This window comes from Cyprinus carpio, chromosome B1 (assembly GCF_018340385.1).
Source record: "Cyprinus carpio isolate SPL01 chromosome B1, ASM1834038v1, whole genome shotgun sequence".
NCBI lineage: Eukaryota > Metazoa > Chordata > Actinopteri > Cypriniformes > Cyprinidae > Cyprinus > Cyprinus carpio.
In genome coordinates, this window is record NC_056597.1 from 17,674,635 (window position 1) to 17,691,684 (window position 17,050).

At 35.0% G+C, this 17,050-nt stretch overlaps 1 protein-coding gene and 1 pseudogene across 1 annotated transcript; both read left to right on the plus strand.

Moving 5' to 3' along the window:
- Positions 1 to 646: 646 nt before the first annotated feature.
- Positions 647 to 11,950, plus strand: LOC109108977 (microsomal triglyceride transfer protein). Its single transcript, XM_042716813.1, has 18 exons — positions 647 to 924; positions 2,103 to 2,290; positions 2,757 to 2,900; positions 3,011 to 3,118; positions 3,201 to 3,317; positions 3,409 to 3,548; positions 3,645 to 3,795; positions 4,081 to 4,238; positions 4,636 to 4,804; positions 5,088 to 5,195; positions 6,126 to 6,338; positions 6,427 to 6,638; positions 7,160 to 7,257; positions 8,145 to 8,266; positions 8,373 to 8,600; positions 9,414 to 9,538; positions 11,407 to 11,577; positions 11,685 to 11,950. The coding sequence occupies exons 1-18, from the start codon at positions 864 to 866 to the stop codon at positions 11,830 to 11,832; spliced, it is 2,661 nt and encodes an 886-aa protein (XP_042572747.1). The 5' UTR covers positions 647 to 863; the 3' UTR covers positions 11,833 to 11,950.
- Positions 11,951 to 12,836: 886 nt separating this feature from the next.
- LOC122135757 lies at positions 12,837 to 15,393 on the plus strand (annotated as a pseudogene).
- Positions 15,394 to 17,050: the final 1,657 nt, after the last annotated feature.

Below are 17,050 nucleotides of genomic sequence, written 5' to 3' on the forward strand. Positions count from 1 at the left end.
TTTTTCATTTCATGTTTACCTTAATGTACTAAAATAAATCCCATTAGTAAAAATATAATTCAATAAATTAAATTAAAGGAAACAAACATTTTAAAAAACAAAAATGACAAATACACAATTTACTGTCTGAAACAGAGAATAAATTAAAAATAAAAAGGTAAATAACTCTGATATATATTCTGTATGTGTGTGTGTGTGTGTGTGTGAGTGAGTGAGTGTGTGTGAGTGTGAAAAAAATTCAGTTAAAAATATTTTTTTTCAGAAAATACATAAACGTTTTTCAAAAAAAAGATTGAAACCATGAATACAAAAAGAAAAACAAATGAATACATTTCAAGTGTCCTTTTTAAAGAAGTTTTAACTGCGACCTCCTTATTTTTCTATAATATGATATAATATAATATAATATAATATAATATAATACAAAAAAATATATAATATAATATAATATAATATAATATAATATAATATAATATAATATAATGTGGTTGAGTAAAACAAATAAATTCGCTAATCCTGTCACGAAGGATGTGGTAATCGCGTTTGATCATTATGAATGACAGAAACTCCCCGTATGCTCTTTCAGTGAGCGCTGATGAAGCGCCCTACCGGCGGGACTCTTAACATGCCGACCCCATTATAAAAATCAAACCCCGTCTCTGAGGAGCGTTCATTCAACAAATCTCGCCGAGCTCTGCGGTTAATTATTAGCCGTTATCTCGTACTTAGTACCGGAGCGTGGAGTTTGGAGTCTGAACCTCAAATCCAGATAAACGGAGAGAGAGAGAGAAAGCTGAAGGATCAGGCAGCCATCCTCTCTCTGGCCCGCAGACCTTTAACGCGCACAGAACAGCGAGCCAACCATGCTGCGGCTTGCTGGACTTTTACTATGTGTCGCCTCTTTTTTAAGTACCTCATCCCTTGGTAAGTGATTTTTTTTAAAAGTCTGAAGACATAAAATTAAGTGTTAAAAAATAGGCTATATGTTTGTTTGCTTGGTTAAAACTAGCAAATGTTTTCAAGTTTTCAGATTCAAATAATTTCACTATCATATTGATTTAAGGGGTTGTACAGTTCACTGAAGTCTCTAGAATATAATGAGAGCATTTAATAATCATGTGGTTAGTCACACCTTTCATTCATTCTGTGCCCAGATTCATCAAATCATTGCAATTACAATCATCAATCTGTTTATTTAGTATCAGTAGGCAATCGTTTCTGAAATATTTTCTGGTATTTTTATTATTTCTATATTACGTATATGTAAATATAAATATAAAATTAAATAAAAAAACAAACAATTTATTTGTTTCAGAAGGGTAAAATCAGGGCATAATCTCTGTATCAGTAGATGTGATGCAATCTGAGTGTGACACGTCAGTGTTTTCGGGACAAGACTGAACTGTGCTGGCGGAGAGGTTTTGCAGAGATACTGTTTATCAGTCACTTTATGAATCAACAATCCTTAAACCACAATTTCAGACAAACTTTGTCTGAGCAGAGCATTCAGTTGCAATGTGGATTTGGAATTCTTTGAATTTGTTCAGTGTTTTGCCCCTAACATCACAACATTATCTTGATTTGCACAAACGTTACCTTGAATGATTCTGACTCATTTAAAACTATTAAGACAAAAGAAATTTAGTTGTGTCACATAATGAGGTTATGAACATGATTTATATGATTACAGAGGATTAATAGCTCATAGTACACTGTTATCTGAGACCCACCTACAGTACAATTACAGATAGGACTACGTCCCTTTTGCTTCTGTACTACCTTCAATGAAAAGCTATGGACTTCCTCTGGAGTGCTTTCTTTTTCCTGTAGCTTTTTTCTTTCTCTTGAACAAATTATTTCTTGTGGATGTAAATATTTGGAATAAAACAGTGGATTTAATTCAGATTTCAGGTAGAGTAAGTGTTTCCACCAACTCCATTACTGGATTTAAATCTGTGTGATTTTTAGGAGATGGTCAATCCACTTCCTGCCTCTCTAATTTTACATTCCTCCCTTGTCCGGCTGTGTCTTACATGCCACTGACTAAAAGTCGGCTGAAGATCTAGAATGTGTCACAGCATGACATTTTTGTGTTTTTTCAGGTGCGAGTGCTGGGCCTCGGCTGGATAATGACAAACTCTACAGATATAGCTACAGCGCTGAGGTCGGGCTGAACAGGCTGACGGGATCCACTAGGGGGAACACTGGATTCAGGATTAGCAGTGATGTGGACATCAGCCTCATCTGGAGGAACCCAGAGATCCAGGATGAACAGCTACTTCGATTGCAGGTATAGGGCAGAACTTTAGTGGTATTTTTATTTATAAATTTTTTGATTGCATACCCTTGCAAGAAGGTGCACTTATATTGAATGCACTAGTGTACTTCAAATTTTAAAAGTGCATTATAAAAAACTGTAGTGGTGTATTAATAAATAGAATATATTTTTTAAAGTAAATTTTTACTATTTTTAATATTTTGTCATGCTGTAAAAAGAACACATTTTGATGTGTTGACTAACATTTAACAAAAAATACACATGTATTTTTAACTGTAGTTTTATGTAACTGTATCATTAAAAATCTTTAAAAATGAAAATAAGTTAATAAATTGCAGCTTCTTGACAAATGTGAAATTCTAAACATACTTATAAACATGGCATACGAGTTCATATACAAGTATATTAAAGTTAACATTACCATAAATGCATATGGTAATGTTAAAAAAAATCACCTTCTGTCCTGTCCTGTTCTCAGATTTCAAATGTTGAAGTTGAAAGTGTTGGAAAGCGCTCCCGCAAAAACAACATCTTCCACGGCAGCTCAGCAGAAAGCATTCTGGGTAAAGTCAGGCTTGAGGCACTTCAGAGGCCCTTCATGGTGCTGTGGAAGATGGGCAAGGTAATAAAAATTTCATTATGTATCAAAAAAAATGTGTTTCATATCCATTTTAGTTTTTAATTTTTTAATATATTCCATAGTGATTTGACTTTTTGTGTGATTTTACTTAGATCAGAAGCCTGTATGCCCATAAGGCGGAGCCTTCTACCATCAAAAACTTGAAGAGGGGTGTGGCCAGTATGCTAATGATGCAGCTAAAGTCCGGGAAGATGTCAGAGGTAAAGACTACTTCATTTCTCCATTGAAGTGTTTAAAGTATTAAGTTTTTCTAAGTTAAAATACTCAATCTGTAATCTGCAGGCAGATGCTTCAGGGAAATGTTTAGTTGAGTACAAAGCTACCAAAGATCATGTGATCCGTACAAAACACTTGGATACTTGCAAAACACAAGAGATGGGATTCACTACACAAAGCCCAGTAAGACAAAAACTAATTTTCTCCTCTTACCTCATGCATTTATGCATAATTCCTGGCACTTTTTATTGACCTTTCCTCTCTTCCCCTTTAGGTATTGGGCATCAGTGGGAAGTCTACTTCTGAAACAGTAATCACTCTGGAGAATGGCATCATTAAGTCTGCTGATGTTGAGGAAACACACATTTTGTCCATCAATGCTCGTCATAAAGCTGCAACTAAAGTCCTGTCAAGGTACCAAAGAAATGTGAAAATAAATCACTTAATTAAATCAAGTAATGAATGAAATTAAAGTATCTTTAATTATCTCACTTATCTCATTTCCAACAGGCAGTCACTGATGCTTAAAAAGATTGAGGTTGGCCCAACAGAAGCAGCGGGTAAAGATGTTGCAAGTGTGGTGAAGTCTCTGGATGACAAACTCATGTCTGTTGGAGTCATGGTGGAGAAAGTGAAAACCAAATGCAAGGGATGCCCCAATGTGAGCTACTATGCTTTTCTTTTACCAACTTTTGTGTTTGTGCTTATGAATCTGATGTGAAAACATTATTTCACTTAAGAATGAAAATCATGTTTACTCGGCTTACACTGAAAAAAAATTGGTGTTGAACTTTGAAACAGTTTTCACTCACTTGTTAGGAAATTTCACAAATAATTACAAAGAAACTACATGTTGAATTAAAAGTTTGTGAAATATGTTTTGAAGCATGTGTTTATATTTATACTAATTGTATACTGTATATTGTATTGTTTTGGTGTACAATAGCTAATGGACACATGGAAAGCGGTGAGATCTCAGCTGGAGCCAGGATCACTCTCGAAAGCAGAAGCCCCAAGGAGCTTCCTCACACTCTTACACAGCCTGCGCAAAGCCAGCAAGTCAGAGATCCTGACGGTCCTGCGCAACTGCAGTAAGACTGTACTGTAAGACCAAACTCTTCATTGTGCTTTTCTATTTCTCATTTGTACACATTATTAGAGTCAAGCTACTCTTTTTAATTAGCTAGTTACATTACAGGCTGCTAACAAAAAGTAGGCAACTACAGTGATGATATTTAAGACTTCTCTGCAAAGACTCAAACTCAAATCAGTCACTTGTTTTTTCACTGATTCACTAAAATGAATCAGATTTCCCATTTAAAGAACACAAAAGAAGTTTTGAACCTCGATTTGCTGTTCTTTTAAACGTTTTATTCATCAAAGAATCCTGAAAGATAGGTATCAAAGTTTCCATAAAAAATATTAAGCAGCATAACTGTTTTCACCAATAATAAACACAGCCTTAAGCCTTCCAGTTTACACTGTTTCTCTGTCTTTCTAGGCCTCAGCTGGTGGATGCAGTAACATCAGCTCAGACTCCATCTTCTCTCTCAGCCATTCTGGAGTTCCTGAACTTCAGCAAGAAGGAAGGTTTAGTGCTGCAGGAGCGCTTTCTGTACGCATGTGGCTTTGCCTCTCACCCTACAGAGACCATGCTGCAGTCCCTGCTGGTAAGAGAACTGCAATACTGCAATCACATGTTAACACATGCACTTAGAGCCTCATCGCTGTGAATGTTAATCTTACAAAGATGTACTGTGGTAGTAAGATGGTATTTCATATACAGGTATATTTGTGTACATATGTGTGTGTGTGTGTGTTTGTGTGTGTGTGTGAATTATATATATATATATATATATATATATATATATATATATATATATATATATATATATATATATATATATATATATATATTCATCATTCTAATTTATGTGGCTTGTTCCCCCATAGGATTTGTCTCAAGGACAGATTGGTAGTACAGAAATCAAAGAGTCAATTGTGATTATCATGGGAGCTCTGCTCAGGAAACTCTGTCTGAAAGGAGCATGTGAACTACCGGTGAGTCCTCACACATTGGATTATTATTTGTATTCATTTCTGTACTTATAAATGTTCACATATGATTCATATATTTAATATCAAAACTACAAACAAAACATTTCCAAAAATTATTAAAGAAGTTTCATCCAAAAAAAGAGACAGAAGAGAGTTCATCCAAAAATGAAAATTCTATCAATTACTATTCCAAGTCTGCATGTGTTTCTTTCATGATATTTTGAAAAATGTGGACTGCTCCATATAGAGTTTCATGACAGAACTTTGGAAAAGAAGATATTTTAAAGAACAAAGGTAACCAAACAGCTGATGGTCCACACTGACTTCAATAGTATAACAAAACAATCTGAAACAGGGACCATCAACTGTTTGGTTACCTACGTTCTTTAAAATATCTTCTTTTCCAAAGTTCTGTCATGAAACTCTATATGGAGCAGTCCAATAGGTCAAACTGAATCTGACATAATGACATCATTATCAGATGCCCCAGATGATTGGTTATTTTTCGATCAGCAGCCAATGAGCTCGCTGCTCAACATTCAAATACTTGATCAGCTCCACCTGTATAAATCTCATAATGCTTCATAAATCCATCAACCATCACCTCTTATATGCTATATGTGCAACCAGTATTCCTAACATGTATGCTATATTATGGGGGTTATTTCATATATGTTATATGTGCAGCAGCAGTACATGCTCACAGCAGCATGTTGTGGATGTTGCTCTGCTGCAGCAGTGTAGCAGATCTATTCCGCCAAGATAACACCACAACACATTAACATTGTCATGTACATACTGTACATTATCATGCTAAACCCTCCGACAGTTGTCATTATTGAAGTAAATGATGACAGAATTTAAATTTTTGGCTGAACAGTCCCTTTTAAGTTTAGCAATTCAAGCTGACTGTTTCTTCTGTTTGATGTGTAGACAGTGCTTAAGGTGAAAGAGATGCTGTTGGCAGGGCCTGACAGCACTCAGATGGAGTCCGAAGTTCAGATGTACCTGCTAGCATTGAAGAACGCTCTTCTGCCGGAGGGTGTTCCTATTCTAGCCAAATATGCTGAGTCTGAGGTGGGAGCGTTTAGCACCATTGCCATTACAGCGCTGCAGAGATATGACCCTCAGCTGATCATACCAGAGGTAAAATATCAATCCCCCATCACCTAGAGGGGCACAAAAAACAATTCTTCAGCTACTCTTCAAAATATTTAACACTCTCTTTCCACAGGTGAAAAAGACACTGAACCGCATATACCATCAGAACAAGCGTATTTATGAGAAGAACGTTCGTGCTGCGGCAGCTGATTTGATTATGAGCAGTAATCCGTCCTACATGGAAGTGAAGAATCTTCTACTCTCCATTGGACACCTGCCACATGAGATGAATAAATACATGCTGTCTAAAGTCCAGGACATATTGCGCTTTGAGATGCCAGCATGGTGGGTCTCACATTTACTAATCCCATCCTAGACTCTAAATAAACAAATATTTTCTTCTTAAAGGGGTCATATGGTGCTGCTAAAAAGAACATTATTTTGTGTATTTGGTGTAATGAAATGTGTTTATGTGGTTAAAAAGGTTTAAAAACACATTATTTTCCACACACTGTACATTATTGTTTCTCATCTATGCTCCACCTTCTGAAAAACTTAGATTTTTACAAGGCTCATCACTCTGAAAAGCGAGGCGTGCTGTGATTGGCCAGCTATCCAGTGCCTTGTGATTGTCCGAATGCCTCAAGCATGTGACGGAAATGTTACGGAAATGGACGGACGAGTCTCAACTTTTATAAAGAATATCTCTTTGGATTTGAGTCTTTGCAACTTTACAAATCTTCTTTATTCACCAAGAGCTTGTAACACTCCAAAGAGAAAGGAAAATTTGAAATCGCATCATATGACCCCTTTAATGATTATTTGTGTGGCACTTGTGTGACAGAAGTCATATGTCTGGTTTACAGTAAATTGGTACGACAAGTGATGAAGGACATGGTTTCCCACAACTATGACAGATTCTCAAAGACTGGGTCATCCTCTGCTTTTTCAGGCTTCATGGCACGTAAGTGAGCTCATGTCCACTCCTGCCCTTTAAACTTAAATCTGTGGCACTATTATTTTTATATAAAACTGCTTGATACAAAGTCTGCATAGAGGTTTTGCAAATATATATTATTAGAGACATTACATTTCATTGATTCACACTACAAAGAAAAAAAATGTTTTATGTTTTTCTAAGCAATTTTTACCTTGTGTATGATAAACCAGCCAACATTATATAAATAAATAGCTCAGTTACATTAATATCTAAACATTCTAATATACACTAATATATTAACAAAATATATGCTATACATTCAAATATTTGGGATCAGTGAGATTTGTAGACTATTTTTGAATGAAGTATCTTATGATCACCAAGGCTGCATGTATTTGATCAAAATTACAGTAAAAACAGTAATATTGGGAAAATATTATTACAGTATTTTCTATTTTAATATATTTTCAAGTGTAATTTATTCCTGTGATGATAAAGCTGGATTGTCCCCATCATTACTCCAGTCTGAAGTGTCACATAATCTTTCATAAATTATTCTATGCTGATTTGCTGTTAAAGAAATATTAGCTACTTATTATTATCAGTGTTAAGCATTTCAATATTTTTGTGGAAATTGTGATACATTTTTTTTCAGGATTCTTTGATAAACTGAAAGTCCAAAAGAACAGCATTAATTTAAAATAGGAATATTTTATAACATTATAAAAGTCTTTACTGTCATTTTGCTGAATAATAATAATAATAATAAAACTACTTTTGAACAGTACTGTATACCACGATATCTTTGAGACTTAGGCCAATAAGCAACCACTTTGGCTCTTAGACCTACATTTTTGTAGAAGAATAAAGTGTGACTTGTAGCAGTGTCTGAATTTTCTATCTTTAAACAGGAACTGCTGATGTCACTTGCACCTACAATTTGGACATCCTGTACTCTGGCTCTGGCGTATTGAGGAGAAGCAACATGAACATTTATGGTCAGGGCAACAATGCCCTCCTTCATGGCCTTCAGGTACCGTCATCATTACCACAACACAGTGTTGTACAGAATATTCCATAAACATGCATTGTGTGTCCTGACATTGATTGTTCTTTGTGTCTGTCATGCTGTATTTCAGGTGACAATTGAAGCACAGGGTCTAGAGTCTCTAATTGCAGCCACGCCGGATGAAGGAGAAGAAGAACTGGAGTCTTTTGCTGGAATGTCTGCTCTGCTGTTCGATGTGCAGCTCCGGCCGGTGACCTTCTTCAAGGGCTACAGTGACCTGATGTCCAAGATGTTCTCCATGTCTGGAGATCCAATCAGTGTGGTGAAGGGCCTTATTCTGCTGACAGACCACTCACAGGTATGACATTCGCCTCAATGTACACTTTATATTATTGACATTATTAAAAACACTATTTTTAATATTACATGGAAATAACAGAATCATTTCTGAAGGATCATGTGACACTGAAGACTGGAGTAATGATGCTGAAAATTCAGCTTTGCCATCACAGGAATAAATAACATAGAAAACAGTTGTTTTAAATTATAATAATATTTCACAATATTATTGTTTTTACTGTAATTCTGATTAAAACATGCAGCCTTGGGATGCATAAGAGATATTTACATTATTCAAAAACCACAGACATTTGAACGCTAGTGTATAATGTTACTAGATATTATCATTTAAAAACATAAAATATAAATACACTATATGGGCAAAAGTATTGGGACACCCCCTTCTAATGAACAGGTTTGACTATTTTAGTAATTTCCAAGAGTACAAATCTTAATGTTTAAGCATATAATGATATTCTAGGGAATTGTGCACTTCTAATTTTATAGCAACAGTTTGGACAGGACCCTGTTCTATTCTAACATGACAGTGCCTCTGTGTATAAGGCAAGGTTCAAAAAGAAATGCTTGATTCAGTCAGTGTGGAAGAACCTGAGTTGTCCTTGAGTCAAAAACTTATCACTAAACACCAATGAATTAGAAACACACAATTCCCTAGAATATCATTTCATGCTTAAACATTAAAATTTGTCCTCATGAAAATTACTAAAGAAGACAAATCTGTTCATTAGAAGGGGGTGTCCCAATACTTTTGCCCATATAGTATATTTTCTTTTTGGTGTATTAAAAAATCTTGCTTTCTCACTTTCTTTGGGTGATTCCTCTACAGTCTGGTCTAAGAGCCAGTGCTGAGTTCCAAGGTGGTTTGGCCATCGATATCTCTGGAGGGATGGAGTTCAGCTTGTGGTACAGAGAGTCTAAGACGAGCGTCAACAACAGGTAGATCTTTTAAAACTCCTTATATGGGGATGATGTTGTTCATTCAGATATAGATCCGATCCAATTAAAATGACAGCCCATGATGTCCTAATGGAAGGCATTTCACACTTGGTTGCTTTGGATGCAATGATGGATTTGTTAAAATCGACCTCTTAAATTGCTTGTTTAGAAACCATTGCCAGAGGTTTTTCTTCACTAGGTTTTCCAAATGACAGTAAATATACTATGCCGGTGCATCTTATTATAACATCATTAATCCTTCAGAGAGATTCGATGCTAATCCACATCTTTAGCCACAGCTGCACCTGCTTGCTTACTATTAGTTTGTGGATGAAAGCAATGGCAACTTGGCTGAAAAGAGACAGGCGGGAAATGAGGGCAATGGAAAGATGCTGTGGTAGGAGTAAAATATCAGGTGTTGAGGGTAAAATTAGGATATGATATCGATTGTGAGAAACTGAATCCTCTCAGGGAGAGATTTCTGATCTTTACATTTGAAGCGAAGACATTTTATGTTATAAAACTTTGTAACAAGGGAATACATATTTTTTTTACCTTACTTTTAGTACTGCGGGTTTGCTGTTCTTTGTGTGATGATGGGTATTTCTGGTTGGCATCTGGTTTTCTGCATCTGCCAGCCCTCAGGATAGGCAGGGGCAGGTGTATGGATCAGCGCGGCAGGCTTTACCTTCTCTGAAAACACACACACACAAGAAGACAAACAAAGACTCATTGACAGACAGACAACCTAATACATAAACACATGTGCGTGTGGGCACACAGAAGCGGGGAAAACCGATAGAAAGATAGTTACGCACACAGACACACATAGTCAGACACAAGTGGGATATGTTTAGAAACGAAATAAACCACAGCTCTCTCGGGCGCACAAGATTAGCATGCCTCTACTCAGCCCACTCATCACGGGCAGCCATGCTGAATAGATCATTTAAGGTGTTGGTTGAAAGCATGGAGCCAGACAGTCTCATGTGATATGTGAGCCTAAACGCCAAAACTGACTCAGCAGAGCCCCTGAGAAAGAGACCATGGCAATAAATCTCTATCTTAAGTTGTTCTCTGGAGCATGTGTTGTAGGAGGAATGAGTGTAAACATCTTGAAATAAAAAAAGCTAAAAAAATAAAGTTGAGACAGAGTTTAGAATCAAGTTATCATGTTATCAGTGCATCCACAGAAAAAAAAGAAAAAACTCCAGACTTGGGGTGGAACATTTCAATTAATAATTAAAAACTGAGTTGACTAATTGTTACAAGAATGCTAAAAAAAGGCTTTAATGTATTGTGTTATTTTGATATTGTATACTGTTTATTAATATTTTGTTTTAGATTTGTTTTTATATTCTAATTTTTTCCAAAAAATTTTTCCATCTAATATTTTATTTTATTTCAGGTTTATTTTAGTTAGGGAAAACAATAGTTTTGCATTCCCATATAATCATTTAGCAGATGCTTTTATCCAAAGAGACTTACAAATGAGGAGAGTTTTAATTAGTTATAACACTTAATCTAATTTATCTTTAATCTAAGCAACTCAAACTTTGTTTAAAATTGTTCATTATTTATTTCTTTTTTATGTATTTTATTTCATTTAGTTGCCAAGTTTTCTAAGCTTTTATTTTTATTTATTTATATAGAGAGAGTGAATGGGACTGAAAAAAACATTTTTTAAAAATTGTACTCATGTACTCTGCTTCTAAATAATCAAAATAAATGAATTAATAAAAATAGAAAATCTGCACAGAGATGCATTGCTGTTCTTGAAAGATTTTAGAACACACAAGTAAAAAAAAAAAAAAACATGATTCTGACAATGCAGTACTTTCTAAGCTCATCCTTGACATTGTGTGCAGGGGAGCGTTGGTCGTCATCGGTAATGTGACGGTGGATACAGACTTTGTAAGCGCTGGAGTGGAAGTAGGTTTTGAGACAGAGGCCACCCTGGACTTCATCACCACCGTGCAGTTCTCGGAGTACCCCTTCCTCGTCTGCATGCAGATGGACAAAACCACTTTCCCCTTCAGGTATCTGTCAACCAATCAGATCTTAGGGCTAGAGAATGGGTTATATTATTTAAAAAAATGTGTTAGATGAACAAAACTAACCTGTTTTTGCATCTGGTGCGCTCTAGAGAGACTGTGTCCAAGCAGGAGAAACTGCCCTCGGGACAGACATTCTCCTCAAAGAGGAGCAGAGATCAGCTGGTGCCAGGCTCAGAATTTCCTCTACACCAGGAGAACTCCAACATGTGCAAGAAAGTCTTTGAACAGGCCTGGTAGACAAGCTGGGACTGCACTGGATGTTTTGGCTAGCAAACGTAAAAGGTTTTCATGCATACAATCACATTACAATTTGTGTCTGTATGTGGTGAAACCTTGAGTCAGTCAGGAATGCAAAGGATTTATCTATTTTTTGGAATTTTTTTTTTTTTTGGTCATCTTTTTTGGTGTAAAAAACTTAACTTTTGTAAACTTTTAATAATATAGAATCTGTTTTTATCTATTACAATGCGACTATCATTTTAATGCGTCTACTGGATGATTTTTCATTAAGCTAAAATAAGGATAAATGCAGACTTGGTTAGACCTCTGTCAGCATGTCTGAATTTAAAATATAGCCTATTTATATAATGAATTATGTAAAACATTGTTTTGAATAAATCTAAATTAAAACAATGTAAAAATACACAATACACTTTGGAAAATGAAAGTTGATTCTTCTGTTTAATAGTCCTGAGAACACTGTAAATAATAATAATAATAATAATAATCCATATAACCAAGTATAATCAAATTTGGCCATACAAGTCATTTTATAAAAATTGAGTTGAATATCATATCGGTTAAAATTGGTTTGATGAGTTAATGGAAACACATATGTGGCCATGGCTTATTGATACTTTTTAAACAGTTAGCATAGAACAAATATAACATTTTTAAAATATCAAAAGTAAAAATAAATAGTATCTAAAATGTTCTCCCCATTTTTCCTGTGTTTATAGCATTTTCTCTTGAAAAAGAAAGTTAGGCCCTAAGCTACCTTTTAAGGCTTCCCGTTTAACCATATCATAACCTGTTTTATTTCATTTCTAGGTAAATTATCGAATCCACCTAACTTCTCAAACCTTTGATGAGAGATCTTTAGGTATGCAGCAGGAGTGTAACCATAAATATATTTTTCATAATGCAGGAAATTGCCATGGCTGGCATTGTCCTTTGACCCATGTTCTTTGACCTGCTGTTTGAGAGAGTGTTTTATTGGCCCAAATCATCCGTAAGTCATCATGTACTATTACATGCAGAATCAGTTCGATATCATAGACTGTAAAGATGTTGATATGAACACACAGTAAAAAACGTAATTTAAAAGCAAAAACATGATTCTGACAATGCAGTACTTTCTAAGCTCATCCTTGACATTGTGTGCAGGGGAGCGTTGGTCGTCATCGGTAATGTGACGGTGGATACAGACTTTGTAAGCGCTGGAGTGGAAGTAGGTTGAGACAGAGGCCACCCTGGACTTCATCACCACCGTGCAGTTCTCGGAGTACCCCTTCCTCGTTCTGCATGCAGATGGACAAAACCCACTTTCCCCTTCAGGTATCTGTCAACCAATCAGATCTTAGGGCTAGAGAATGGGTTATATTATTTAAAAAAATGTGTTAGATGAACAAAACTAACCTGTTTTTTGCATCTGGTGCGCCTCTAGAGAGACTGTGTCCAAGCAGGAGAAACTGCCCTCGGGACAGACATTCTCCTCAAAGAGGAGCAGAGATCAGCTGGTGCCAGGCTCAGAATTTCCTCTACACCAGGAGAACTCCAACATGTGCAAGAAAGTCTTTGAATCAAGGCTGGTAGACAAGCTGGGACTGCACTGGAATGTTTTGGCTAGCAAACGTAAAAGGTTTTCATGCATACAATCACATTACAATTTGTGTCTGTATGTGGTGAAACCTTGAGTCAGTCAGGAATGCAAAGGATTGTGCACTTAAAAATAAAGGCTCCAATTTTTTTTTTCAACTCTAACCCATTTTGGGTTCCTCAAAGAACCTTTCAGTAATTTTTTTTTTTTTTTTTTTTACTTGGTGTGGAGAACATTTTAATAATTTAAAGAATCTTTTTCCACTATAAAGTGGAATAAAGAGGTTCCATGGATGTTAAAGGTTCTTGATGAAACCATGAATGCCAATAAAGGACCTTTATTTTTAATAGTGTACTATAAGAGTCCTTACAATACGTCTAGCCCTGTTTTCTCCATTTATGAATGATTAGCACAAATTCAGTTTATGTTTTCGTCCATTTTTATAAATAATAGGAATGTATAAAAATGTTGTCAGGATAACCAATGGCACTCTCGTCATGTGACAGAATTATTCGACCCATAAAAACAAAAGTGAAATATTTATAATTGCTAACATTATAGCATTATAACAGGACTGTGTATATGAGGTGCTACTGTGTTATTTATTTAATCAGAGGGCTTTCTGACACACTTCATCCCTCCACAGGCAGTTCATGCTGTCTGGTTTCCATGATTACACCAGATGTTTACATTCTTGAGAATATTTATGGCAGTCTTGTACATGGGAAGATAATCAACCATGAATAAAGTTTTTGTCTTTTTTGGAATTTTTTTTTTTTTTGGTCATCTTTTTTGGTGTAAAAAACTTAACTTTTGTAAACTTTTAATAATATAGAATCTGTTTTTATCTATTACAATGCGACTATCATTTTAATGCGTCTACTGAGTTTTTATTAAGCTAAAATAAGGATAAATGCAGACTTGGTTAGACCTCTGTCAGCATGTCTGAATTTAAAATATAGCCTATTTATATAATGAATTATGTAAAACATTGTTTTGAATAAATCTAAATTAAAACAAGTTAAAATACACAATACACTTTGGAAATGAAAGTTGATTCTTCTGTTTAATAGTCCTGAGAACACTGTAAATAATAATAATAATAATAATAAATCCATATAACCAAGTATAATCAATTTGGCCATACAAGTCATTTTATAAAAATTGAGTTGAATATCATATCGGTTAAAATTGGTTTGATGAGTTAATGGAAACACATATGTGGCCATGGCTTATTGATACTTTTTAACAGTTAGCATAGAACAAATATAACATTTTAAAATATCAAAGTAAAAATAAATAGTATCTAAAATGTTCTCCATTTTTCCTGTGTTTATGCATTTTCTCTTGAAAAAGAAGTTAGGCCTAAGCTACCTTTTAAGGCTTCCGTTTAACCATACATAACCTGTTTTATTTCATTTCTATTTAATTTATCGAATTCCACCTAACTTCTCAACCTTTGATGAAGATCTTTAGGTATGCAGCAGGAGTGTAACATAAATATATTTTCATAATGCAGGAAATTGCCATGCTGGCATTGTCCTTTGACCCATGTTCTTTGACCTGCTGTTTGAGAGAGTGTTTTATTGGCCCAAATCATGTAAAGTCATTAATAATTAGAAATCAGTTCGATATCATAGACTGTAAAGTTTGATATGAATAAACGTTAAAATACGTAATTTTAAAAGCGCACCCATAGCTTTTAGATGCCCTCAGTAATAGACATGAAATAAAAACTCACATTCTGATTTCATCTGCTCTTCATTTATAAATCAATGCCTAGAAGTGTGTAAATAACAAGGGTTTTTTTTTTTTTTTTTTTTTACAAAAACTTACTTCGTATAAACGCAATAGTTGGAGTTCCGCTTGGTGGCGGCTGGCAGCTGAAAACCAACAACTGCGCTCTCGTGGACATTCCTATCGCGCGGCGAACAGCAGCTGAGCGCGCGTGTCTGTCACTGGCGCTGCTGCCATGGTGACCGCGTAAACAAACACACAAACTGTCAGCTCGAGCTAATGCCTCTGGCGGGTGAAGTTTCAGGAGCTCACGGAAAACTTACCTAGCACGCTGGGATCAGGTCAAACGACCCTCTGCCAGCTGTAGAAATCAAGCGGGCCACAACTATCTGTTCTCTTGAAGATTTAAGGCCTTTTGAGGTCAACGGCGCTGCACGAGGGTGTGAGAAAGGGTAACTTAGGTGAGTTAATACAGAGAAGCAGAAGAGAATTATCTTAGGACTAAGTTAATGCCAGAAATGTGGATTCATTTTTTAAATCTGAAAGCTGAAAAAATAAGTTTTCCACTGATGTATGGTTTGGTAGGATAGGACAATATTTGGCTGAGATACAGCTGTTTGAACATCTGGAATCCGAGGGTGCGGAGAAAAAAAAAGAAAATAAAATCGCCTTTGAAGTTGTCCAAATGAAGTTCTTAGCAATGCATATTACTAATCAAAAATCAAGTTTTAATATATTTATGGTAGGAAATTTACTAAATATCTTAATGGAACATGATCTTAACTTAATATTCTAATGATTTTTGGCATAAAAGAAAAATCGATCATTTTGATGTTATAATGTTTGATGTTATAATGTTAAAATAAGGTTGGTTATTGCTAGAAATATACCCGTGCTACTTATGACTGGTGTTGTGGTCCAGGGTCACAGATGAGCTTGGGAACATTCAATTACTTTTTAAATCTGTGCCATTTATGCACATTAAATATTTTTACTAATAGCAAACTTTCTATATGCTGTCATGTATTTGTTTTGTGTGCATACAGTGCAAAACAACCAAAATAATGAAATAACACCATTGAACCGCTTCAGCATTCAATCCTCCACCTACTGTATAATGGAACATTCAGAGACTAGGTCATCTTTTTAACAGCCCTTACAAAAGGCAGCCGAGTGGGCCAGTAGATTCCTCCAATATTACTCAGGTACTATTAACATCACTGGAACTAGACTTATAAGTGTATAATTTTAATAGTGCAATGACGTGCATGCTCCACTGAATGTGTTTTAATGTGAGTTAAGGAGACTACTTGATTTATTCTTATACAACTTATACAATTGGATGGTTTATTCATACCCACATTACTCAGCAAAACTCTTTCAAAATACTCTGAAAAATCTGTAGCACACCAAGTACTGTATTTAAGTATCATGAATAAGTACCATAATGAGTAAGCATCAAAATAAGCATCTAAAATCTAATTTTATTGTTTTTCCCCCTCTGCTGGGTCATATTTTGATAGCAACTCTCATGATGGAAGAATATATATTTGTGGATTTATTGATCATTATATGAAATTTATTAAACTTACAGAACTTGCTATTATATTTATTTACTCACATTCAGAAAAACTCTTTCAAAATACCTATATTCAGCATACCAAGTTTATTAATCATAATAAGTGATATAATTTATTATTAAGCAAGTTTAATTTGTGTTGTTGTGATTTAATAATAAAATATGCATCTAATATCATATATTAATATGAATTATGTTTAATCTGTTTTTCATATTTTTAAGTGGTAGCAACACTTATCATGAATTGGTTATTTTTTGATTATATGAAATTTTAACCAAGTGTTATCTTTACGGAATTAATTTCAATATCACATTTATAA